This window comes from Heteronotia binoei, chromosome 4 (assembly GCF_032191835.1).
Source record: "Heteronotia binoei isolate CCM8104 ecotype False Entrance Well chromosome 4, APGP_CSIRO_Hbin_v1, whole genome shotgun sequence".
Classification (NCBI taxonomy): domain Eukaryota; kingdom Metazoa; phylum Chordata; class Lepidosauria; order Squamata; family Gekkonidae; genus Heteronotia; species Heteronotia binoei.
The window spans coordinates 86,093,614-86,114,246 of record NC_083226.1 but is presented as its reverse complement, the minus strand read 5'-3'; the positions used below and the strand labels follow the sequence as shown (position 1 = coordinate 86,114,246).

Sequence of the window (20,633 nt, the reverse complement as noted above, 5' to 3'; positions counted from 1 at the left end):
TATAAATCAGAAGTCTATTTAGCGATAATCTGGAGGAGGGAGGTACAATTCCATAGTGACGAGGGTTATTTCTGTATAGAAACTCTTACATAATTTGTATAGAAGTCTTAAAGGCGATATCTTTGGCATGGATCGTATATTGAAACACTGTTTTAGATATTTTTCTCAAAATCCACTTAGGCTCTGTAAAAGCACATATTGAGAAGAGTTATTGTGAAATGTTGAAAGCGAACATATTGTACAAAATCTGTGAATACAAATAAATATCTGGATTGTCCTTTGTTCAATTTTTTAAATCATATAGTTCTTGAATATAACGTAGTATATGAATAGCTGCATATAGAGCTTTAGAGAATATAGGCTGTTGGGTGGACCCATAAAACCACTCAATTTGAATTGAGAAATGTAAGAAAGTTCTGGCCAAGTTTTTAAAGTTAAAAACTTGTTTTTAAAGTTAAACAACACAGGAGAAGTATCAATGAGACTATTTAAAACTATAGGAGACTATTTAAAACTATAATCCTAGAAGCTCAGTTAAAATACATACCACAAGTTAGGAAAGGCACAAAAAGGCATAAGAAAAGGCCTGCATGGTTAACAAACAAAGTAATGGAAGCTGTAAAAGGTAAGAAGGACTCCTTTAAGCGGTGGAAAACCAGTCCAAGTGAGATTAGTAAAAGGGAACACAGGCTGTGGCAAATCAAATGAAAGACTGTGATCAGGCAGGCAAAAAGGGACTATGAGGAGCATATTGCAAAAAACATAAAGATTAACAATAAAAATTTCTTCAAATATATTAGAAGTAGGAAACCAGCCAGGGAGGCAGTGGGGCCCTTGGATGACCATGGGGTAAAAGGATTACTGAAGGAGGATAGGGAAATGGCTGAGAAGCTGAATGCATTTTTTTGCCTCCGTCTTCACTATGGAAGATAAGAACTTTTTGCCTGCCCCAGAACCACTAATTTTGGAAGGGTTGTTGAAAGACCTGAGTCAGATTGAGGTGACAAAAGAGGAGGTCCTACAACTGATAGACAAATTAAAAACTAATAAGTCACCGGGTCCGGATGGCATACATCCGAGAGTTCTGAAAGAACTCAAAGTTGAACTTGTGGATCTTCTGAAAAAAATCTGTAATCTTTCATTGAAATCTGCCTCCGTTCCTGAGGACTGGAAGGTAGCAAATGTCACCCCCATCTTTAAAAAGGGTTCCAGAGGAGATCCGGGAAATTACAGGCCAGTCAGTCTGACTTCAATACCAGGAAAGTTGGTAGAAAGCATTATCAAGGACAGAATGAATAGGCACATTGATGAACACGGGTTATTGAGGAAGACTCAGCATGGGTTCTGTAAGGGAAGATATTGCCTCACTAACCTGTTACATTTTTTTGAGGGGGTGAACAAACATGTGGACAAAGGAGACCTGATAGATGTTGTTTACCTTGACTTCCAGAAAGCTTTTGATAAAGTTCCTCATCAAAGGCTCCTTAGGAAGCTTGAGAGTCATGGAGTAAAAGGACAGGTCCTCTTGTGGATCAAAAACTGGCTGAGTAATAGGAAGCAGAGAGTGAGTATAAATGGGCAGTCTTCGCAGTGGAGGATGGTAAGCAGTGGGGTGCTGCAGGGCTCGGTACTGGGTCCCATGCTCTGTAACTTGTTCATAAATGATTTAGAGTTGGGAGTTGCCAACTCACCCAGCCTCAACAGATCTCTTTGGAGTGCCTCACAATCCTCTTTGGTTCTCACCACCCTGAACAATTTAGTGTCATCTGCAAACTTGGCCACTTCACTGCTTACTTCCAACTCCGAATCATTAAGTAACAAGTTTAAAGAGGATGAGACCCAGTACTGAGCCCTGTGGCACCCCACTGCTTACCATCCCCCACTACAAAGACTGCCCATTTATAATCACTCTCTGCTTCCTATTAATTAGCCGAAGCAGCCTGTCACTAATAACACAGGTCGAGATGCAGGACTGGAACCCGGAAGTGACCGACAGGCTGCTTCAGTGGGCCGCTGCGCCGGCCCCCTGGGTCCCACAATGATGGGACCGATGCCACAGGGACGGGCTCGAAACACTCTATAACCCCTCAAAAGAACAGCAGTCTAGCTCGCTTCCCCCGAGCCCTGCCGCCATAAGCTTCAAGGGGGCTCATTTTGCGGCATCTCCCGGCGGGAGGGTGGCACCCGCACGGGACACATATCAAATGAAAGAGGGGGCGCAGGGCTATCAGAAACAGCTGGCGGAGGGAGTCGGGAGCCCACCCCACTGGGGGATCCACACCCCAAAAGTGATGAAGGTGGCACAGATAGAGCCAACAGAGGAAACATGACAAAATAAATAGGCTGCATTATGCAGCACAGTTGAGAAAGTGCCTTATCCCATATACTGATGAAGTAAATACAGGATTTGAGAACAAAATTGCACCAGAAGACACAAACACAAAGCTCCCTTACACTGAATCACTGCTTGGGTCCACCAAAGTCAGTATTGTCTACTCCAGGGGTGGCCAGAGTTGCTTAACAAAAGAGCAACACAGAATAAAGGTCAGATGTTTGAGAGCCGCAAGACATGAACATCGGATATTTGAGAGCCACGGAAGGAAGGAAGGAAGGAAGGAGGGAGGGAAGGAAGGGAGGAGGGAGGGAAGGAAGGAAGGAGGGAAGGAAGGAAGGAGGGAGGGAAGGAAGGAGGGAGGGAGGAAGAAAGGGAGGAAGGAAGGAGGGAGGGAAGGAAGGGAGGAGGGAGGGAAGGAAGGAAGGAGGGAAGGAGGAAGGGAGGAAGGAGGGAGGGAAGAAGGAGGGAAGGAAGGAAGGAGGAAGGGAGGAGGGAAGGAAGGAAGGAAGGCCGGCTGTCCCCTCCCGCCAGCCGCCCCCCCTGCTTTCGGCCCCCTCCCTCCCTCCCTGCCTGCCGGCTTACCTTCTCCCAGGGCGCGGCCTCCCCTCCGGGCGGGCGGGTGGGCTGGCCAGGAGGTGCAGCGGCGGCTGGTGCTGCTGGTGGCGCTGCTGCCGGGGCTGGCGGCGGCTGAGGAGGAGGCGGCCGAGCTCACCCACCTGGGGTCTCCCTCCATGCCGCCGCCGCAGGCGCCGCCGGCCCACCTCCCACTCCGGCCACCGCCTCCGCGGGCCTCCAGCGCCGGCCTCTCCACCGCCTCCCCCTCCGCCACCGCCGGGGCCCTACGCCAGCAAGAGGAGCCGGTGGGCCGCGCGCGCGGGCGGGGAAGGCGGCGAGTGAGGGAGGGAGCATCCCTGCGCGTGCGCACGGCGATTGGCGGCGGTGTGGCGGGCCCTACGCCGCCCACGCACCTGGCCCCGCGCATGCGCAGGAGGCGGGAATTTGTGGCCAGAAACGGGACTTTCCCGGGTGACCGGGACGGTCTGGCCACCCTACCTGTGACTGAGTCTCTTTTGTCTGATCGTGAGGTCTGGCCGTTACAACGGCCTGGCCCTGCCCCCTCAAATACGTGCCCAAACGGGCTGTAGATCCTCTCTTCCCTCCCAGGGAGGCAAACCTTGCTACTGCAGCCTAGCAGCGTTGCTGCAGGCTACAAGCATCAAATTGTCTGGTTTGTGAAACATATATAGATTTGTGACTGCAAAACTGAGAATGAGGGTTTTCCCTGATTTTTGCCTTGATTCTGTTGACAGGGTTATCTCTATGATTAGTTACAGTGAAATTTCTTGAATCCTGGTCAGGAAATGAGAGAATCTTAGTAAATGAAGTATATGTAAGAAAGGCCTCATGTCATGAATTGCATATTTGTTTGAACGGTTTAAGGTTGTTTTTTAAAGTGTGTATGGCCTTTTTAAGCCTACCTATATATATAGTATCGCTCAGCCATTTTTCTAGTGAACAATATTGGCGCAGAATTTAAGAGCATGGTGTGCCAAACCTCTGCTCAGGTGATCTTATCAATAATTACCTGCCTAAGACACTACATTAATCTGAAGCCCATCTTTGACCTTATTTTCAAAAGTGACACCCACACATTCACTTTAGGGAACAAAATCAATGAAATAATATTAAGTGGAAATATATATATCTTTACCTCTTTGTCTGATGACCCATCTCTGTATGCTGTGGTTTTCTAATGGCATTTGGGTGAGATAGACAAAAACAGTAAAAGCTAACCTTTGTCATCATCTCTGTCCATTACACCTTTGGGATTAGGGTGCCTGCTTCAAAGCCTAAGGGATTTTTGTGCAGAAGCTCTACCACACATGTTCACTGGGGTGGGTGTGGACATCCTACCAGTTCTCTTCTGACCAACATGATGATTAGACAATCTTCTTGCTATGGTCAATGAACTTCTCCTTTTTCCTTCCTTTTCAACCTTCTTGGCCTTCTTTTGTCAGTCTTCATAACCTGTGAACAGTAAGAGACTTTGCAAGTGTTTTGGGTCTTCAGCCCGTTACTTGGGCCTTCCGCCCTCCCCCCTCCCTCCCGCACCTTCCTCTCCTTGACAGCGTGTCCTCACATGGAAAAGCATTGGGGCTTCTTTAAGCGCTGCATTAGCTGCAGGAGTAAGATTCCTTCTCTTGACAATAATAATAAATTTTATTTATATCCCGCCCTCCCCGCCGAAGCAGGCTCAACCACTCCCTTGGTCTCCTCTGCCTTGGGGAAAAACACTGGGTTGACTCCTGTCTGCACTGTGCTAAGTTAATAAATTGGGAGGGGTTGCAAATACAGTAGAAGACAGAAACAGGATACAGAATGACCTTGACAGACTGGAAAACTGGACTAAAACCAATAAAATGAATTGGGCACCACATTTTAAGAAGGATACAGACAAGCTTGGACCGGTCCAGAGGAGGGTGACAAAGATGGTGAGGGGTCTGGAGACCAAGTCCTATGAAGAAAGGCTGAAGGAGCTGGGGATGTTTAGCCTGGAGAGGAGGCGGCTGAGAGGTGATATGATCACCATCTTCAAGTACTTGAAGGATGGTGTGGAATCTAGAGCATGGTGTGGAATTGTTTTCTGTGGCCCCAGAAAGTAGGACCAGAACCAATGGGTTGAAATTAAATCAAAAGAGTTTCCAGCTCAACATTAGGAAGAACTTCCTGACACTAGAGTGGTTCCTCAGTGGAACAGGCTTCCTCGGGAGGTGGTGGGCTCTCCTTCCTTGGATGGTTCCTTGCCATCTGACAGCAATGAAGATCCTGTGAATTTAGGGGGAGGTATTTGTGAGTTTCCTGCATTGTGCAGGGGGGTGGACTAGATGACCCTGGAGGTCCCTTGCAACTCAATGATTCTATGGTTCTAAGTTGTTAAAACAGATGAGAAAGAATAGAGCAGCACCCTCTCAGCAGCATTCTTGACATTGGCTCTTTCACCACATAAAATGACATTGACAGCTTCCACTTTATGCGATCTTTCAATGGCTCCTCGACCTCAACAACATGGTCAGCACCCAATGTCAGTATTGGTGGGCTTGACCAATGAATTGAAGAGGCCAGAAGTTGTAGAGGTGGGATGATCGGGACCCTAGAGTTCGATGTGAGAGATTCTGGAGATGTGGAATGGTGGTCGCTTTTCTGATGTTTATGGGAGTCATGTTTGTGCTTCTTTCGCTGTCAGTCCTAGCTCTTATGAGTCTTCCATCAGAGGCCAAAATATCCCTGGAAAGTGGTCTGCCCATCCCTCCCCTCGTTTTACAAACAGAAACTAAACTTTGAAAGGGGGCATTGAGGGCATTCGTTTCTTAAAGCTGCTGGTGTTGCTTCTGTTATATTGGGGTGGGGGGGTGGGGTTTAAACCCCAGTGCAGCTTTGTAACTTTTTAAAATTTCAGGGGGGGTTGTTGATGTTGCTGTTTTTGCAAACTTGGATTTTTTTTCAGGTTTGTAGAAACATCTATCTTCTTTGTCTCTGGATTTAAGTGTCCTTAGATGGGACCATATTAAAAATTAGATATATCAGTGATAATGTTTTTTTAAAAAAAATTAAGAAGAATTCAATCTGAAAATGAGATATAATTCAGCTGATACATTCAGCTTTGTGGTAGAAAAAAGAATCTGGCATTAAGTTTAACTAAGAGGAGGGAGAGAAAGTCATGCACTCATTTCTTTTCTTTGTGTTTATCTAAGTCATAGCTTAGAACTATGGCATATTTTAATTAAGTCTTGGCAAGATCTATTTTGCAGTTCCCTGCAGGAAATGAAAAATTGCAGGAGGAGGTAGAAGAAAAGAAACAACTACTTTCCTAATTGTACAGCCTGCCATTAGATGCCAGTAATGGATTATAAGGTGCAACACAATACATACTGCTGTCTTGGTAGAACAGCTTTTTAGTAGGATCACCTATCATATCTCATTAGCATTAGCATAGAATTTCTACTATAATTCTTAGTTTTATTTTGTGGGAATTCCCCCCACTTTTTGTTTGTTAACTGATATCCTTATTGTTTCAGAAGCACTGTTAAGTAAAACAGGTCAGAGCGCAGTGTCTGGAGGAATTTTAAAAAGTCAGATTTACCATATCACTTCTCCTGGGGAAAAAAAGGTTCTTTAAAATTAATCAAGGACAGACTGACATCTGCAGATGTACTACCAAGCTCTCAATTTATCCTTTTGCAGGGAAGATTACCATGAAGATGGGTTTTGCCAACCATACAGGGGAGTTGCTTGTGCTCGAATAATTGGAAACCAAACCATTTATGTGGATTCCCTTCAAATGCAAGGGGAAATTGAAAACCGGATTACTGGTAAGTGTGCATACCTCTCTTCCCTTCCTTTGTATTTTATGGAGAATGTTGAACTCCATTTTAACACTTTAGAAAACAAAAATGATAGCCTTTAAATATTGCAGTATAGGGCAAGTCTGTTGTTTTCCTGTGGTGCAGTGCGCTTGCAAGTAGTCATCTGGTGGGAGCCCCCACGTACCCTGCTTGTCTGGAGGAAATTATTGTGCAATGGTGCTCTTGTAAGTTCAGTTTTGTTGCTTCAAGATGTCTTTGGGGAATAGTTTGTGCTCTTGCCTTAGTTCTGTTCTCTTGGGCATCATGAATATAATTGCATTCTCTATGTGTGCACACAGCACGTGTATATGTGTATATAAAATATTGCAACCCAAATTGTACAGTAGAGATATTCTCTTTCCTTTGATTTGGTTTGATTTGCTTTATTAGATTTATATTCCATCCTCCCTGCCGAAGCAGGCTGAGGGCGGCTTACAACAATAAAACTATAGATCATAGTAACAATACAATTCAATCAATTAAACATGTTAAACAATTCATCAGATCAACAGTACAAACAGTTAAAACAGTTTTGGTGCTAATGTCATTTAGTTTCTGGTGGCATTCAGTTATCTTAGGTATCCTTTTATGCTACTATATCAACAACAACAACAATTTTTATTTGTATCCCGCCCTCCCCGCTGGAGCAATTCAGTTAAAGGCAAGCCGAAATAATGTTGTCTTGCAGGCATTGAGGAACTGGGCGAGGTTCCGCAAGGCTCTAACTTCCTCCAGCAGTTGGTTCCACCAATAGGGGGCAGTGATTGAGAAGGCTCTTTCCCTGGTGGTTTTCAGTCTTGCCTCCCTCAGCCCAGGGATCGACAGTAGGTTATGCATTCCAGAGCTGCGTACCCTCTGAGGAACATGTGAGGAGAGACGGTCCCTAAGGTAGACAGGTCCTTAGCCATATAAGGCTTTTTAAAGGTAATAACCAGCACCTTGTAGCGAATCTGGTATACCACTGGCAGCCAGTGCAGCTCCTGCAGTCCCGGCTGTATGTGCTCCCACATGGAGAGCCCCAATAACAGCCTGGCTAGCTGAAGTTTCTGGATTCAAGACAAGGGCAGCCCCATGTAGAGGGCATTACAGTAGTCCAATCTTGAGGTGACCGTAGCATAGATCACAGTTGCCAGGTCTCCGCGCTCAAGGAAGAGGACCAACTTCCTCACCTGCCTAAGATGGAAAAAGGCGGATTTGGCAGTAGCTGCTATTTGAACCTCCATTGTTAGAGAAGGCTCCAGTAGCACCCCCAAGTTTCTGACCCTGAGCACATTTGTAGAATAAATTATCACTTGCTTAAATATTTTGAGATTTCTGGTTTGTAGACACTTCTGCGAAATATGTATTGTTCAGTCCCTCTAGTGCATAGCAATACAGAGTCAATCTTTACTGTACACAGTACAATCATTGGGAAATGCTGATGTATCAGATAATCCTGTTGTGGAAGGAGTTTGATATTCTGGTCTCTCAGCGTTCTACAGCCTTCATGGCAGATAGCTGCAACCAAAATCTCAAGATGTAATTCTCCACCTGGTAACCTTGTGCTCTATTAAATAAGGTGGAACTGAAACCAAGAAGAGTAAAAAGAAACAAAACATTTAACCAAGTGGCCATGAAAACACAACATCCTGATAAGCTCCCAGTACATTTTTAGCTTTAGCAAAGCAATGTGGCCCACTGCTTTACAGGTTGGATAATACAGACAAGTCTTCATCCACCACATCAAGTTCTTGCACCACCAAGACTAAGGTTTGTGGAAAAATCTTTCTCTGAGTTGGAAAGGAGGTCACCCAGTGACTGACTCCAACAGTGTACTGGTGCAGTTGGAAGGCTATGTGACTAACAGTGCCATCTTTTGCAGTTATTCCAATCTCAGACTATATATTTGGAATAACACTGCATACAATTGCCATATAAGTGTAGATGTGCACAGCTGCCCACATGAGAATTGAAGTTAGTTTGAGATATAGCCTATTAACTTGGTTGTGATGCAAATAAGCATTTAGTAGAGACTTTCTATTCATTGGTATTGGCTTCATATGATGAAAATACTGGTATCTGCTAAAAAAAGAGCAAGGCTTAACCATAATTGTTGCAGCCACCTTATGACTGGGAGAGTGAACATGTGAGATATAAGTATCCTAATAAACAACACAGAAAATTGTATACAAAAGAAAATCTCACATGATTTTGAAATCCATCTTGGTTTGCAACCATCCTAAACTTGCAATACCAAATCTTAAAAAATATCTGGTTCTGGGTTTATTTGTTTTTATTGTCCAACATTCACTGATTGAATTATTTATTTCAAACCCTGTATTGCATTTTTTTTACTGTGCTTACTATACTCTTACTGGTACTTTAATTAAAACCTTCTGCTTAGCTGTTGTATATTTGTGCAGTCAGCCCATAGCTAGGAATGTTATGATAAGAAGCCCTAAGGGTATGGACAGCAGCAGGCTGTATTGTAAGTCAAGTCTGAAAAAGCTAAATGCATCGCACTTAAAAGTTATTTAAAGCGCAATCCAAAGAACACATTCCTGGGAGCAAGACCCGCTGAATAGCTCTGAGCAGAATATACCAAGGCAAATTCATTCAGCAAATTCAGATCAGCGATCTGTATTTAGCTACTGAAATAGCCACACCCGAATAAAAGCTAATGTTTTTGAGCTTTAATTGGGCATGGCTAGTTCACTTGCTAGAGTCAGGACACTGTAGCACCACACCACAACAAACTAAATGCATTTAAAGTTATAACTTTATTGAGAATAAACAAACGATCTTAACAAAAGAGTTAAACATTCATCCGGGTAATTCTAAGTAATCCCTATTCATGAAACATAAAACAAAAAACAGAGAGTGAAAGTGGATTCAAACAACACGTTAATTGTCACTTTTAAATAAATTAGATTATTATCATAACATAAATTCCTCTTCAACCTAATTTTCCCCCCTTCTTTCCCTTCTGTCTTCCTTTCAATCCATCTGTACAATTTCTTCCATTTATTACTTGCTACTGGTTTCTCCTGCCCTTTCAGAAGTGCTGAAAGTATATCTGCCTCAGCGGCAAAAAGCACTTTTTCCACCAATTCCTCCAAATTTGGGCAATTCCCTTTCTTCCAATATTTGGCTATTAAAATTCTAGCAGCAGTGATAGTATAAATCACCAAATGTTCATCTTCTTTTGGTATCTCCTTACCTATCATAGATAGTAACATTGCCTCTGGTTCAAAATGAAAATTCATACCTAACATTTCTTTTAAAAATATATAAACTTTCACCCAAAATTTTTTGACAATATCACAGGTCCACCATGCATGATAAAATGTGCCTGGCTTAATTCCACACTTCCAACACTTAGGTGAAAGACTATTGTTCATTTTGGACACGAGTACTGGTGTGATGTACCACCTATGGAACATTTTATAAAAATTTTCCCTGTAACTGACTGGTTTGATAACTTTATAATTGTTTTTCCATGCTTGCGACCATTGTTCCAACTGTATGGTCTTTCCCAAATTCTGCGAACATTTAATCATTGTTTCTTTAACCACTTCCTCTTCTAATTTTATTTGCATCAAATAGTTGTACACTTTTTTGATTGTTTTATCTTCTTTTGCCAATAATATTCCATCTAAATCAAAGTTCTTTTTTGTAAAACCAATTGTTTTATCTTTATTAAATTTAGCCATAATCTGCATATTCAGCCACCAGTCTATTTTTATTCCCATTTGTTCCAATTCCTCCTTTTTTCTTAATTTATCTTCACCATCCAACAGTTCCTGATATGTTAAAATTTTTGAAGGTTCCCACAATTGTGGTTTTATAGATGCTTCTACTGGTGAAATCCACCTGGGTGTCTTAGTATATATCATCTTTTTTATTTTTGTCCAGACATTAACTATGGCTTTTCGAATTAAATGATTTGTAAAATATTTATGGCCTTTCTCTATATACCATAAATTTGCATGCCAACCAGTTGAGAGGTCATGTCCTTCTAAGGCAAGAATTCTCTTATTCTCCAACTTTATCCAGTCTTTCAGCCAAACCGTCACATTAGCCATATAATAGGTTTCCCAATCTGGCAGTCCAAGGCCACCATTTTCTTTTTTATCACTTAGTATTTTCCATTTTCCCTAGGCTTTTTTCCAAGCCACACAAAATCCCTGACTACTCTATGGTCAAGTCGCTGGCTTGAAAATAAACAAACAGAAATCCAAAATATTAACAAAGAATATGACAAAGTTGGAGGCTAATGAATTAGCAACGAAAGCTGGCTTTACCCTCTATTTATCTCTTGATCTAACCCTTTGCTAAATTACATATTAAATCAAAAAGTCAATATTTGTAGCTTTTATCTTCTCAATAAAAATTCAATTGATGTTATCAAAAATCATTAAGTGTCTCTTCACTTTCCATTGTTTTTCAATATATTTTTGAAATTTTTCCCAATCATCTTTAAACTTTCCTGAGTTACAGTCTTTTAAGATTCTAGTAAGTTTGTCCATTTCACTTCAGTGTAGTATTTTTAAGATCCAGTCCCATTTCTCTGGTATTTTATCTTGCTTCCACATTTGCGTATATAATGTCCTCACAGCTGAAAGCAAATACCACACCAATGTTCTATCTCACTTTGGAAAACTTTCCATTTGTAATCCCAACACAAAGACATCTGATGCTCCCTTGATGTTATAACCCAAGATTTTCGAAATCTCTTGTTGAATCATTTGCCAATTTTGTTTCGCTTTTTCGCAAGCGAAACAAAATTTTTGTAATATTCTACAATGTCTATTACTGTTCTGATATTATCTCTTATTTGCCTCCTGGGGAGAAAACCTGCTAGCTCCTCTTGTATAAAAGTATTCAAATGCTGTTTGAGTCGTTCTGCTAGTATCCTAGCAAATATTTTATAATCATTGTTAAGTAGCGAAATCGGTCTATAATTTTTAACATTCGGGGCATCTCTATCTTCTTTTGGAATCAATGAAATTACTCCTTCCTTCCATGTATTTGGCACTTTCCCAACTTGTCTGATACTATTAATCAGTTTTTGAAGTTTTGGTACTAATGTATCTGCCAGGACTTTATAAAATTTTGCTGAAAAATTGTCAGGACCCAGCACTTTACCTAATTTCATTGAACTAATTGCCACTTTAATTTCTACTTTTTCGATTGATTCATTTAAAATTTTTCCATACTTTCTGTTAAGGGCTTTATTTTTATTCTCTGCAAATACGCTTCTATTTTCTCTTTATCTATTTGTTGACCATTGAATAATTTAGCATAATATTTGTAAAATTCCCTTTTAATTCCAGCTTGATCCACAATATCTTTACCTTCCAATAAGATTCTGTTTATGAATTTATTCTCTCTTCTTCATTTGCCACGCCAAATATTTTCCAGGTTTATTAGCACCCTCAAAGGATTTCTGCTGCAGTCTTTTTAAGTTCCATTCCACCTCCTTATTCAGTAGATGTTTCAGTTGACCCTGTAATATTGTAATCTCCCACAAAATTTTCTTTTTCCCCAGTCTCTTTTTCAGTTCTTTTTCTTTTTTAAGTCCAACATTTGTTTTTCTTTGTCTCTTTTATCTTTATTGTTCAATGTAATTAATATTCCTCTCATTACAGCTTTATACGCGTCCCACACGGTTTGAAATTGAACGTCCTGATTGTCATTTATTTGGAAGAAAGCTTTAGTTTCTTTTTCAAGAGATGTCACTACTTCCACTTTTTGCAATAAATCTTAATTTATCCTCCATCTCCTCACCTTTTTCCTATCTTTTGCCAACCACATTAATGGATTATGGTCTGCACCTATTTTTGGAAGAATCTCTATTTTATTTGTAATAAGTCCCAGATCTTTAGTAATCCATAACATATCAGTTCTTGAGAAGGAGTTATACCTTGCTGAAAAGAGAGTGTAATCACGCATATTAGGATGGAACTTTCTGCATATATCTTCCAGACTGTCTTGTTTTATTAGTTCAAAAAATGACTTTGGCAGTTTGCCATCTTTATTTTTCCCCAGATCTATCCAAAGAATTATTGATAGTTCCATTAAAGTCTCCCATTAACATTATCTGGTCATATATCACTTGATCTAGTTGTTGCATCAAATCTTTTAAAAAAAGCATCCTTTGCCCCATTTGGGGCATAAAGTCCCAGTAACAATGTTTTTTTCTCAATCATCAACACTTCCACTGCAACATATCTACCTTCACTGTCTTTAAAAATCAACTTTGGCTCCAATTCTTTCTTAATATAAAAGATCACTCTCTTTTTTTTTCTTCAGCCAATGAAAAAAAGTCTTCACCCAAAGATTTATTCCATAAAAATTTATAATCCATTTGTTTAATATGTACTTCTTGTAGACAAACTGTATTATATCTTTGTTTTTTAATCCAATGAAACGTTGCTTTTCTTTTTTGTGGTGAATTTAATCCATTTACATTCCAAGAAATTAGTTTGTAATGCATAGTGATTCTTCAGCTATTTTGTATCTCCAAATTCTTTATTGTCCGCAAAAAACCTTTCCATGCCTTGAGTATCTATTATTATAATTCTCAGTCTTTTGTACTCAAAGCTAAGACTTTCAGGTAGAATCCATATATATCTTATTCCCTTCTCCCTTAGCTTGTCCGTCAATTTTTTGAACTGTCTTTTGTCACTTATGACTTTCCTTGGCAGCTCCTTCATTATTCCTACTCTGCTTTCATCCACTACCATTTCTTTTTCGAATTGTTGACTTAAATTCCTTCCCACCATACCTCTTGTAGTAAATTTTACTACCACATCCCTTGGTAGCTTACGCTTTCTAGCAAATTCTAAATTGACCCTGTAAACATAATCATACAAATGTCTCGTCTCATCAGGGTCATCTCCCAAAAATTCAGCAATGATTGTCGAAATGTACTTCTTTAGGTCATCTTGTTCTTTTTTCAGGCACACCTCTTAAACGAATCAAGTTTTCAATTAACTTGCAGTCTTGTAATATTGCTTTCTCCTGCATCTTCTTTATAGTGGCATCTTGGTCTTTGACTTTTACTTCTATCTCCTGTGTCTTCTGTGCTGTTGCTTGTGACTCTTTTCTGAGATCCTCAATCTCTTTTTTAATCGCTTTCTTGACTTCTTCAGCACTAGAATTTATTTCTTTAGTTAGTTGTTTCTTACTATCAGTAATTAATTCTTTCATCACCTTCACCAGTCTTGCCTCCATAGCATCCAGTTGCTCTTGAACTTGTTTACCCATTTTTCCTTCCCCCCCAAAAAACTGGCTCTCAAACGTGTAAGCCTTGGTCCCAGCTTTTGGTCAGACATCACTGTCCTCCCATTGCACAAAATGGGCTCTAAAGTTGACTTCACCAATCATCAAACCAATAGCAGAAATCAATAGATTAGAGCACGCCCTTTCCAGCAAGCCCAAAATCGTCATCCTCTGAGCTTCCTAAGTCAAGATATTAATTTTTAAAGTTCTTATTATTAATTTTTAAAATTCTTATTAATTTTTAAAGTTCTTTAAAGTTCAAAATGGCAGCCGCAACTTTTCCAAGCCCCTTTTTAAAAAACGTTTTCCTTTCTCCAATAGTCCTTAATTTTTAATTTCAAACATAGTCCAGAATACTTCACCTTTTGGGGATGATTCCTGCCGGTTTTGTGAATTTTTAAAGTCCCGTTCTGCTTTTAAAAAATTAAAACCATTGACCCTTCTTTAATGGCCATCACTGTTTCTCTATGGTTTCTGGTTCTAGAGATGGCCAGGAGGCTTAAGGATTTCCTTTCTTTCAATATTTACTTCCTGACTTTCTGGCCGTGAAGTCTCGTTCTCAACGGTTGATAATCCCACAATGGTTGTAGAACGTCACTTCCTGTGTGTCTTGAAGATCAGCAACTCTGTTATGTCGGGGGGGGAGGGGGGTTCAAAGCCACAGGTATTTCAAACATCCATTATTTTTCTGCACTTTCCTGCTTAGCTTAAGTTCCAAAAGTTCCACATTTACCCCCTTCTTTTTCTTCTTAACTTTATGCTCATACAGTTAGTTCCAGATCTTAATCTTTTTATTCTAAAAATCTTATTGTAGTCCCGGAGTGATAGATAAAGATCTTTTATCTTAACAAAAATCTATTCTTCTTTGCACCATTCCGTTCACATTCAGATGTTATTGTAATCAATAGAAATTGGAGTCTTGATGAATTTAAGCCAATTTAATGGCCCCGGAGACCTTTGTAGAAGATAGAATGCAGTTCTTCATCGGGGACTCTTCAAAGCTGAAAAGGAACCCCACTGGGACTCCTCGCCAGCCAAAGTAAATCCCCTCAAAATTCTTCAAGCACATCTTAGACAGTTCCCTTTTTAGAAAATGTAGGCAGCAGGCATTAGGATCACCTTTTATGCCCAAAACAAAGGCTCCTCCTAAAAGAAGCGGGTCAATTCGCCATGTTCCAACTTCAGAAGTTCATGAATACCAGTTTTTTTGGTGGATCCAATAGAACCAAATCGGTTAAAAAACAATTTTTGTGCACCCCTAGAATAGACCTCCTTAGGATTTCTTTTGTACTAGGTTTTAAATGTCAGTTATAGGCCTTTGATTTTATCTTGACCATTAACTGATGTTTGGAACAGAGAGATTATAATTGCACTGTATAGCATTATCTGGCAAAACTTATTTTGAAAACTCCAGATCACAATGCCATTAGTAGCATGAAGAATGATTAAGCCAGCTACATAAAAAGTAACTGAGAAGTCACTAAACAGCTAGAGGCAGTGACAATAATATTGAGCAAGCCATGGCCAGGAAAAAGTGGAAAGGAGATCTCCCAGGAAGGGTCTTTCTTTCTTTTGTTTGTGGCAAGCCTTGGCTAGGAGACGGTTGAGGGAATCTCCTGGGAGGTGACTCTTATCCACCTTTCTCCTGGCCGTGGCAAGCCACAGCCAGGAGAAAGTGGAAAGGGGATCTCCCAGCCCTGCAAGCCATTTCAGCAATCCCTCTCGCTTTCACATCCACTTCCCACCACAAACTCCTTTTAAAAGTGGAGGTTCGTGGGAGGGTCATTGATAGGGATGGGCATGATCCTTAGTTCACAAACTACCAGCAGTTTTTGTGAGGAATTTAGGTTCATGACGAGGTTCATGCCCATCCATATATAAGACTAGTTGGATATGATATTCTTCAGCCTTTTAACTCTATGCAGGCATACTTTTTTTCTGCAGCAAGAGATTCTGGAGTATTAAGCCCACCTGGGAATTAAGCCACCCTCAGTCCTTTATTTGTAATTCCAGATGGGAGGGGAGGAGAGTGACTGTAGATCAATTCCTTGGTGTGTTCTGGCATGTTAAAGCATGGTGGCTTGTAATTAGGCATTTTAGTTCCAAGCTGACTAAACCTGGAGCCTCTCATGGCTCCAGTGTTTTCCTGAAGCAAAGGGTCTATGATCCAAATAGCATAACTGTAGCTTAAGAAAGCAGCATAGGAAAGAATGTTATAATCTTGGCCAGAAAATAGGTTAACTAATTCAAGACAGGAAGCCCTCCTCCCATCCTTTGAGAGGGAATCAGGTGAAAAAACTGCTTGCACATTTCCCCAAATCTTCAGAAGTAAAAGAGCAAGAACTGTTTTTGATTTGGAAGGGAAACTTGGAAACCACTAACCAGGGCCATCTTAACAGGATTATGGGCCCCGGGCAAAGCAGTGCACTGGGCCTCTACGACAGCTACTCATAAGAATAAAAATGTAAATGGTCGATAAACTATCAATACCTGGTTATTAGTGCTGCATCATGCACAGATTAGTATGGGGCCCCTATGCTCATGGGGCCCACGGGCAAGTGCCCATCAGGCCCATGCGTTAAGACAGCCCTGCCACTAACTGAATAAATGTGAGCTTTGTATCACACCTTCAGCTATGCATGCATTGAATGTACGAGGCGAATCATGTAACTCATATGTAAAGAAAAATCAAGTGTACATTATACATGGGTTTGATGTGTTCATTGCAACCAAGAATATGGTTACTAAAAGTGGGTGAGGTTCATATTTCTTTTCCCAATAGGCTTCCATACTTTAGTAGCAACCCTACCTTTTCCAGACATCTTTAGGCCTTTCTTTTTCCTTCAGCCAGTGAAATTTGTAATTCTGGAAATGGAATGCGGTGACACCTACTGTCCAAATAAGAAATTTCTTTTGAAAATCATTTTTCCTCTTAATGCTATTTTCATTCCTCTAACTTCTGTTTTAACAAATATTTTACTTTCCCGATTTTCTCCAGTTTCAGCATTTGAAGTCAGTGACCTTAAGTAAGTTTAGCTTGCATTATATTCCTTCCCAGTTTCCACTTATCTGACTCTTTTTCTTGCTAAAGGATCTCTGGGTTTGGACTCAAAGCAACATTATCTATATTGCATTTCTCTTCATTCCTCAATCCCTCAAGTATACGACTTCATACAGCAAGTAGACATCTCATGATACCTTTACAGGAGGCACATAAGATACCTGGTTCTGATTAATTTGGTGCCCGGTGGTTGTGGGGTAGTGTGCATTACAAGAAATGTTGCCTCTTACAGTGTAGCTTGCAGTGCAAGTTCAGATTTTTCTTCTAAATCTCTTCAGATTGTTTGTTAGCTCTCATATATTTTCTGTTGTGCAGATGCTTGTTTCTGGTTAATGTTTCAATATATTGTGTTTGTGGCTCTGGACACAGCGCTGTTATCAAAGGCTGCCAGCCACCATGTATCTCCATGCATATGTGATCTTGTTTGAGGAGAGCCAGTTTGGTGCAGTGGCTAAGTGTGCGGACTCTTATCTGGGAAAACTGGGTTTGATTCCCCACTCTTCCACTTGCACCTGCTAGCATGGCCTTGGGTCAGCCATAGCTCTGGCAGAGGTTGTCCTTGAAAGGGCAGCTGCTGTGAGAGCCCTCTCCAGCCCCACCCACCTCACAGGGTGTCTGTTGTGGGGGAGGAAAATAAAGGAGTGTGAGCCGCTCTGGGACTCTTCGGAGTGGAGGGCAGGATATAAATCCAATATCTTCTTCTTCTTGTACTTTGAAGATCTCTGGTCATAATCAGTTATCTCTGCTTAACTTGTGGCTTTGGTCACCAGAACTTGAAGAATGATGGGCTGAAAGTCATGTGTGGATGGGAGAGTTGTTCTTAGTAGATGCTCCATCAAGTGTTCTGCAGCTATGTGTGTTTTGTACATCCACTAAAGCTGAATAAGTATGCTTACCTGATACAGCAATCCTATAGAAAGATTGTTTGAGTTGCTCACTCAGCCATTACCTTTGTCTACAGCTGTGAATGAACAGCAGCACTAGAAAACTTGACAGGCAGATTAGGTACTAGCAAAGCAGGAACACACAAAAAAAATGATATTTTTAAAAGAATGTGATATTTTAGAAAAAATCTAGAAAGAAGCTAAGAGCCCCGTGGTGCAGAGTGGTAAAGCTGCAGTACTGCAGTTGGAGCCCTCTGCTCATAACCTGAGTTCGATCCCAGAGGAAGCTGGTTCAGGTAGCCGGCTCGAGGTTGATTTAGCCTTCCATCCTTCCGAGGTCGGTAAAATGAGTACCCAGCTTGCTGGGGGGAACGTGTAGATCAGGGGTGGCTAACGGTAGCTCTCCAGATGTTTTTTGCCTACAACTCCCATCAGCCCCAGCCAGCATGGCCATTGGCTGGGGCTGATGGGAGTTGTAGGCAAAAAACATCTGGAGAGCTACCCTTGGCCACCCCTGGTGTAGATGACTGGGGAAGGCAATGTCAAACCACCCTGTAAAAAGCCTGCCATGAAAATGTTATAAAAGCAACATCACCCAGAGACAAAAATGAGTGGTGCTCGCACAGGGGACTACCTTTACCTTTTTAGAAAAAAGCTATTTTAATTTCAGCATACATGTTGGTTTTGTGTCATTTCAAAAAATAAAATTCTGTTTTATGATTTAGTATACTTATTTATTTTGAATTACATACGGAAGACACCATAATCTTTTCAGTGATTAGGACCTCTAATGGTTTTATCCTGTGTGAAGAGGCAAGATTTTGCAGTGTATTGGTAGATGGCACATGGCTACTGGTAGACAGTACATGGCTACTTACCATACTGGTAGACAGTACATGGCTACTTTTCTGGGATGAATGCCTGCTAAGTTCAGCTTTCATTTTAGTGATGTACTAGTTTATCTGACAAGCACAGTAAATTCTGTGAAATTTAAGGCAAGCAAGCCAAAGTAAAAAATGTCAGTGGCCATATTGAGAAATCATGGCAGGTCCAGGATTTTGTTGCTTCTTCTTATGACTTGGTCTTTGCTTCTGACACACTCTGTATCATTCCGTTTTATGAACTGTCTTTTGGATTACTTGGTGTGTCCTTAATGGTGAAGAGTATATTTCTCCAGCCATGAACAAAAGTAGATGTGATGTAATCCCCCAAATTTCTTTGAAAGCAGCAGCGTATGATACACTTTGCTATTTCTTGATAGTGGGTATCTAGCTTGTGCATTCTGTGGATTGTGCATTCTGCACACAGTCTTCTAAAACTGTGAGGCTGTTGGAAATGTAGCAGTTGGCCCTCTGTTTGGCTGATAGTCAAGGTGTGAGTTCCTATACAAAGTCTCATCTGGAAGTACCATACACAATGCAATTTATAATATAATAAGCAGACTTCAAAGTAGGCCAAGGCTGCCCTGAATCCCTCCATGTTTGCAATCTCACTTCTTAATGAGGCCCTCTAGAAATTATTTCTTGGTGTCTGTTTCTTCTTCCTTTAAATCTGCCACTTGTGCTTCTGATTGAGTTCTCTGTTGCTTCTGTTGTGTCCTGTTTTAATCACACTTTCAATGTCTGGTTCTGTAATCCTCCCCCTTTGTGTTATGTTACATTGAGATTGCGCTGAATGCAATCTAGGGTTGCCAACTCCAGGTTGGGAAATTCCTGGAGATTTGGGGACCAGAGCCTGGGGGAGGGGAGGGACTTCAGTGGAGTATAATCCCCTAATCCCATAGAATCCAACCTCCAAAGCAGCCATTTTCTCTAGGATAACTGATCTCTGTTATCTGGAGATCAGTTGTAATTCCAGAAGATTTCTAGGCCCTACATGGGGATTGGCAATCCTAATGCAATTCTGGTGGTTGCCTATATGCTGTTGCAGGGACTCATTTGCTTTCTTGTTCTCTTATCTTCAGTATGTTTCCGTTAATCACATTCTGTATATTAGTTTTGGGGGATTTGATAGTACTATTCCCTCCTGATTCCATATCTGTAGCTCTAAAAACTCTTTTAAAGGTTAATGTTTCCTTGTATTCTCTCTGCTTAGACTCTGTTCTTCATACTTTATATGTTTAGTCTGAGGAGTTTGATTCTTTTGGTTCCTAATAGCAAAGTCATGCTGATGATATCCAGCTCTGTCTTTCTCTTTTCTCTTTTTGTTCTGTTCTAATTAATCTTTTCAATTGACCCAGAACTGTTTTTGCCTGAATTATTTCAAGCCTAATATGTAAAAGACAGTCAGCCTGTTTTCCTCTAAATCTTTACTTTACCCTTCTCTTTCGCTCTCAGCTGGCAGCATCACCTCCCAGTCTTCTCTGCAAATTAAGAGTTGTCTGTTTATCTTTGATACCGCTCTCTTGGTTCACATGGCACTACTTTATATAAGGTTTGTTCTAATATTTCTAAAATTATCTTTAGTCCTTACCTATTTTCTCTCATGTTGACTATTGTAAGGTTTGGTTCATTAATTTATGTGCCTTTCTGTTATCGTTTTTCTTGTTCAAAACTATTAATTCTTTGTACTTCAGTCACATTAAACATTTTATGTTCTTCATTAGTTTCCTGTGTTGTGCTCTTTCTTTCTTTCTTTCTCTCTTTCTTTCTTTCTTTCTTTCTTTCTTTCTTTCTTTCTTTCTT

General features: G+C 40.7%; 1 protein-coding gene across 1 annotated transcript in view; it reads left to right on the top strand.

Moving 5' to 3' along the window:
- ROR2 (receptor tyrosine kinase like orphan receptor 2) overlaps window positions 1–20,633 on the top strand; it is a 249,179-nt gene that overhangs the window by 202,275 nt on the left and 26,271 nt on the right. Inside the window, exon 5 of the mRNA XM_060235501.1 lies at window positions 6,578–6,705. Coding sequence (XP_060091484.1) covers window positions 6,578–6,705 — 128 coding nt within the window. The remainder of the gene's footprint in view (window positions 1–6,577; window positions 6,706–20,633) is intronic.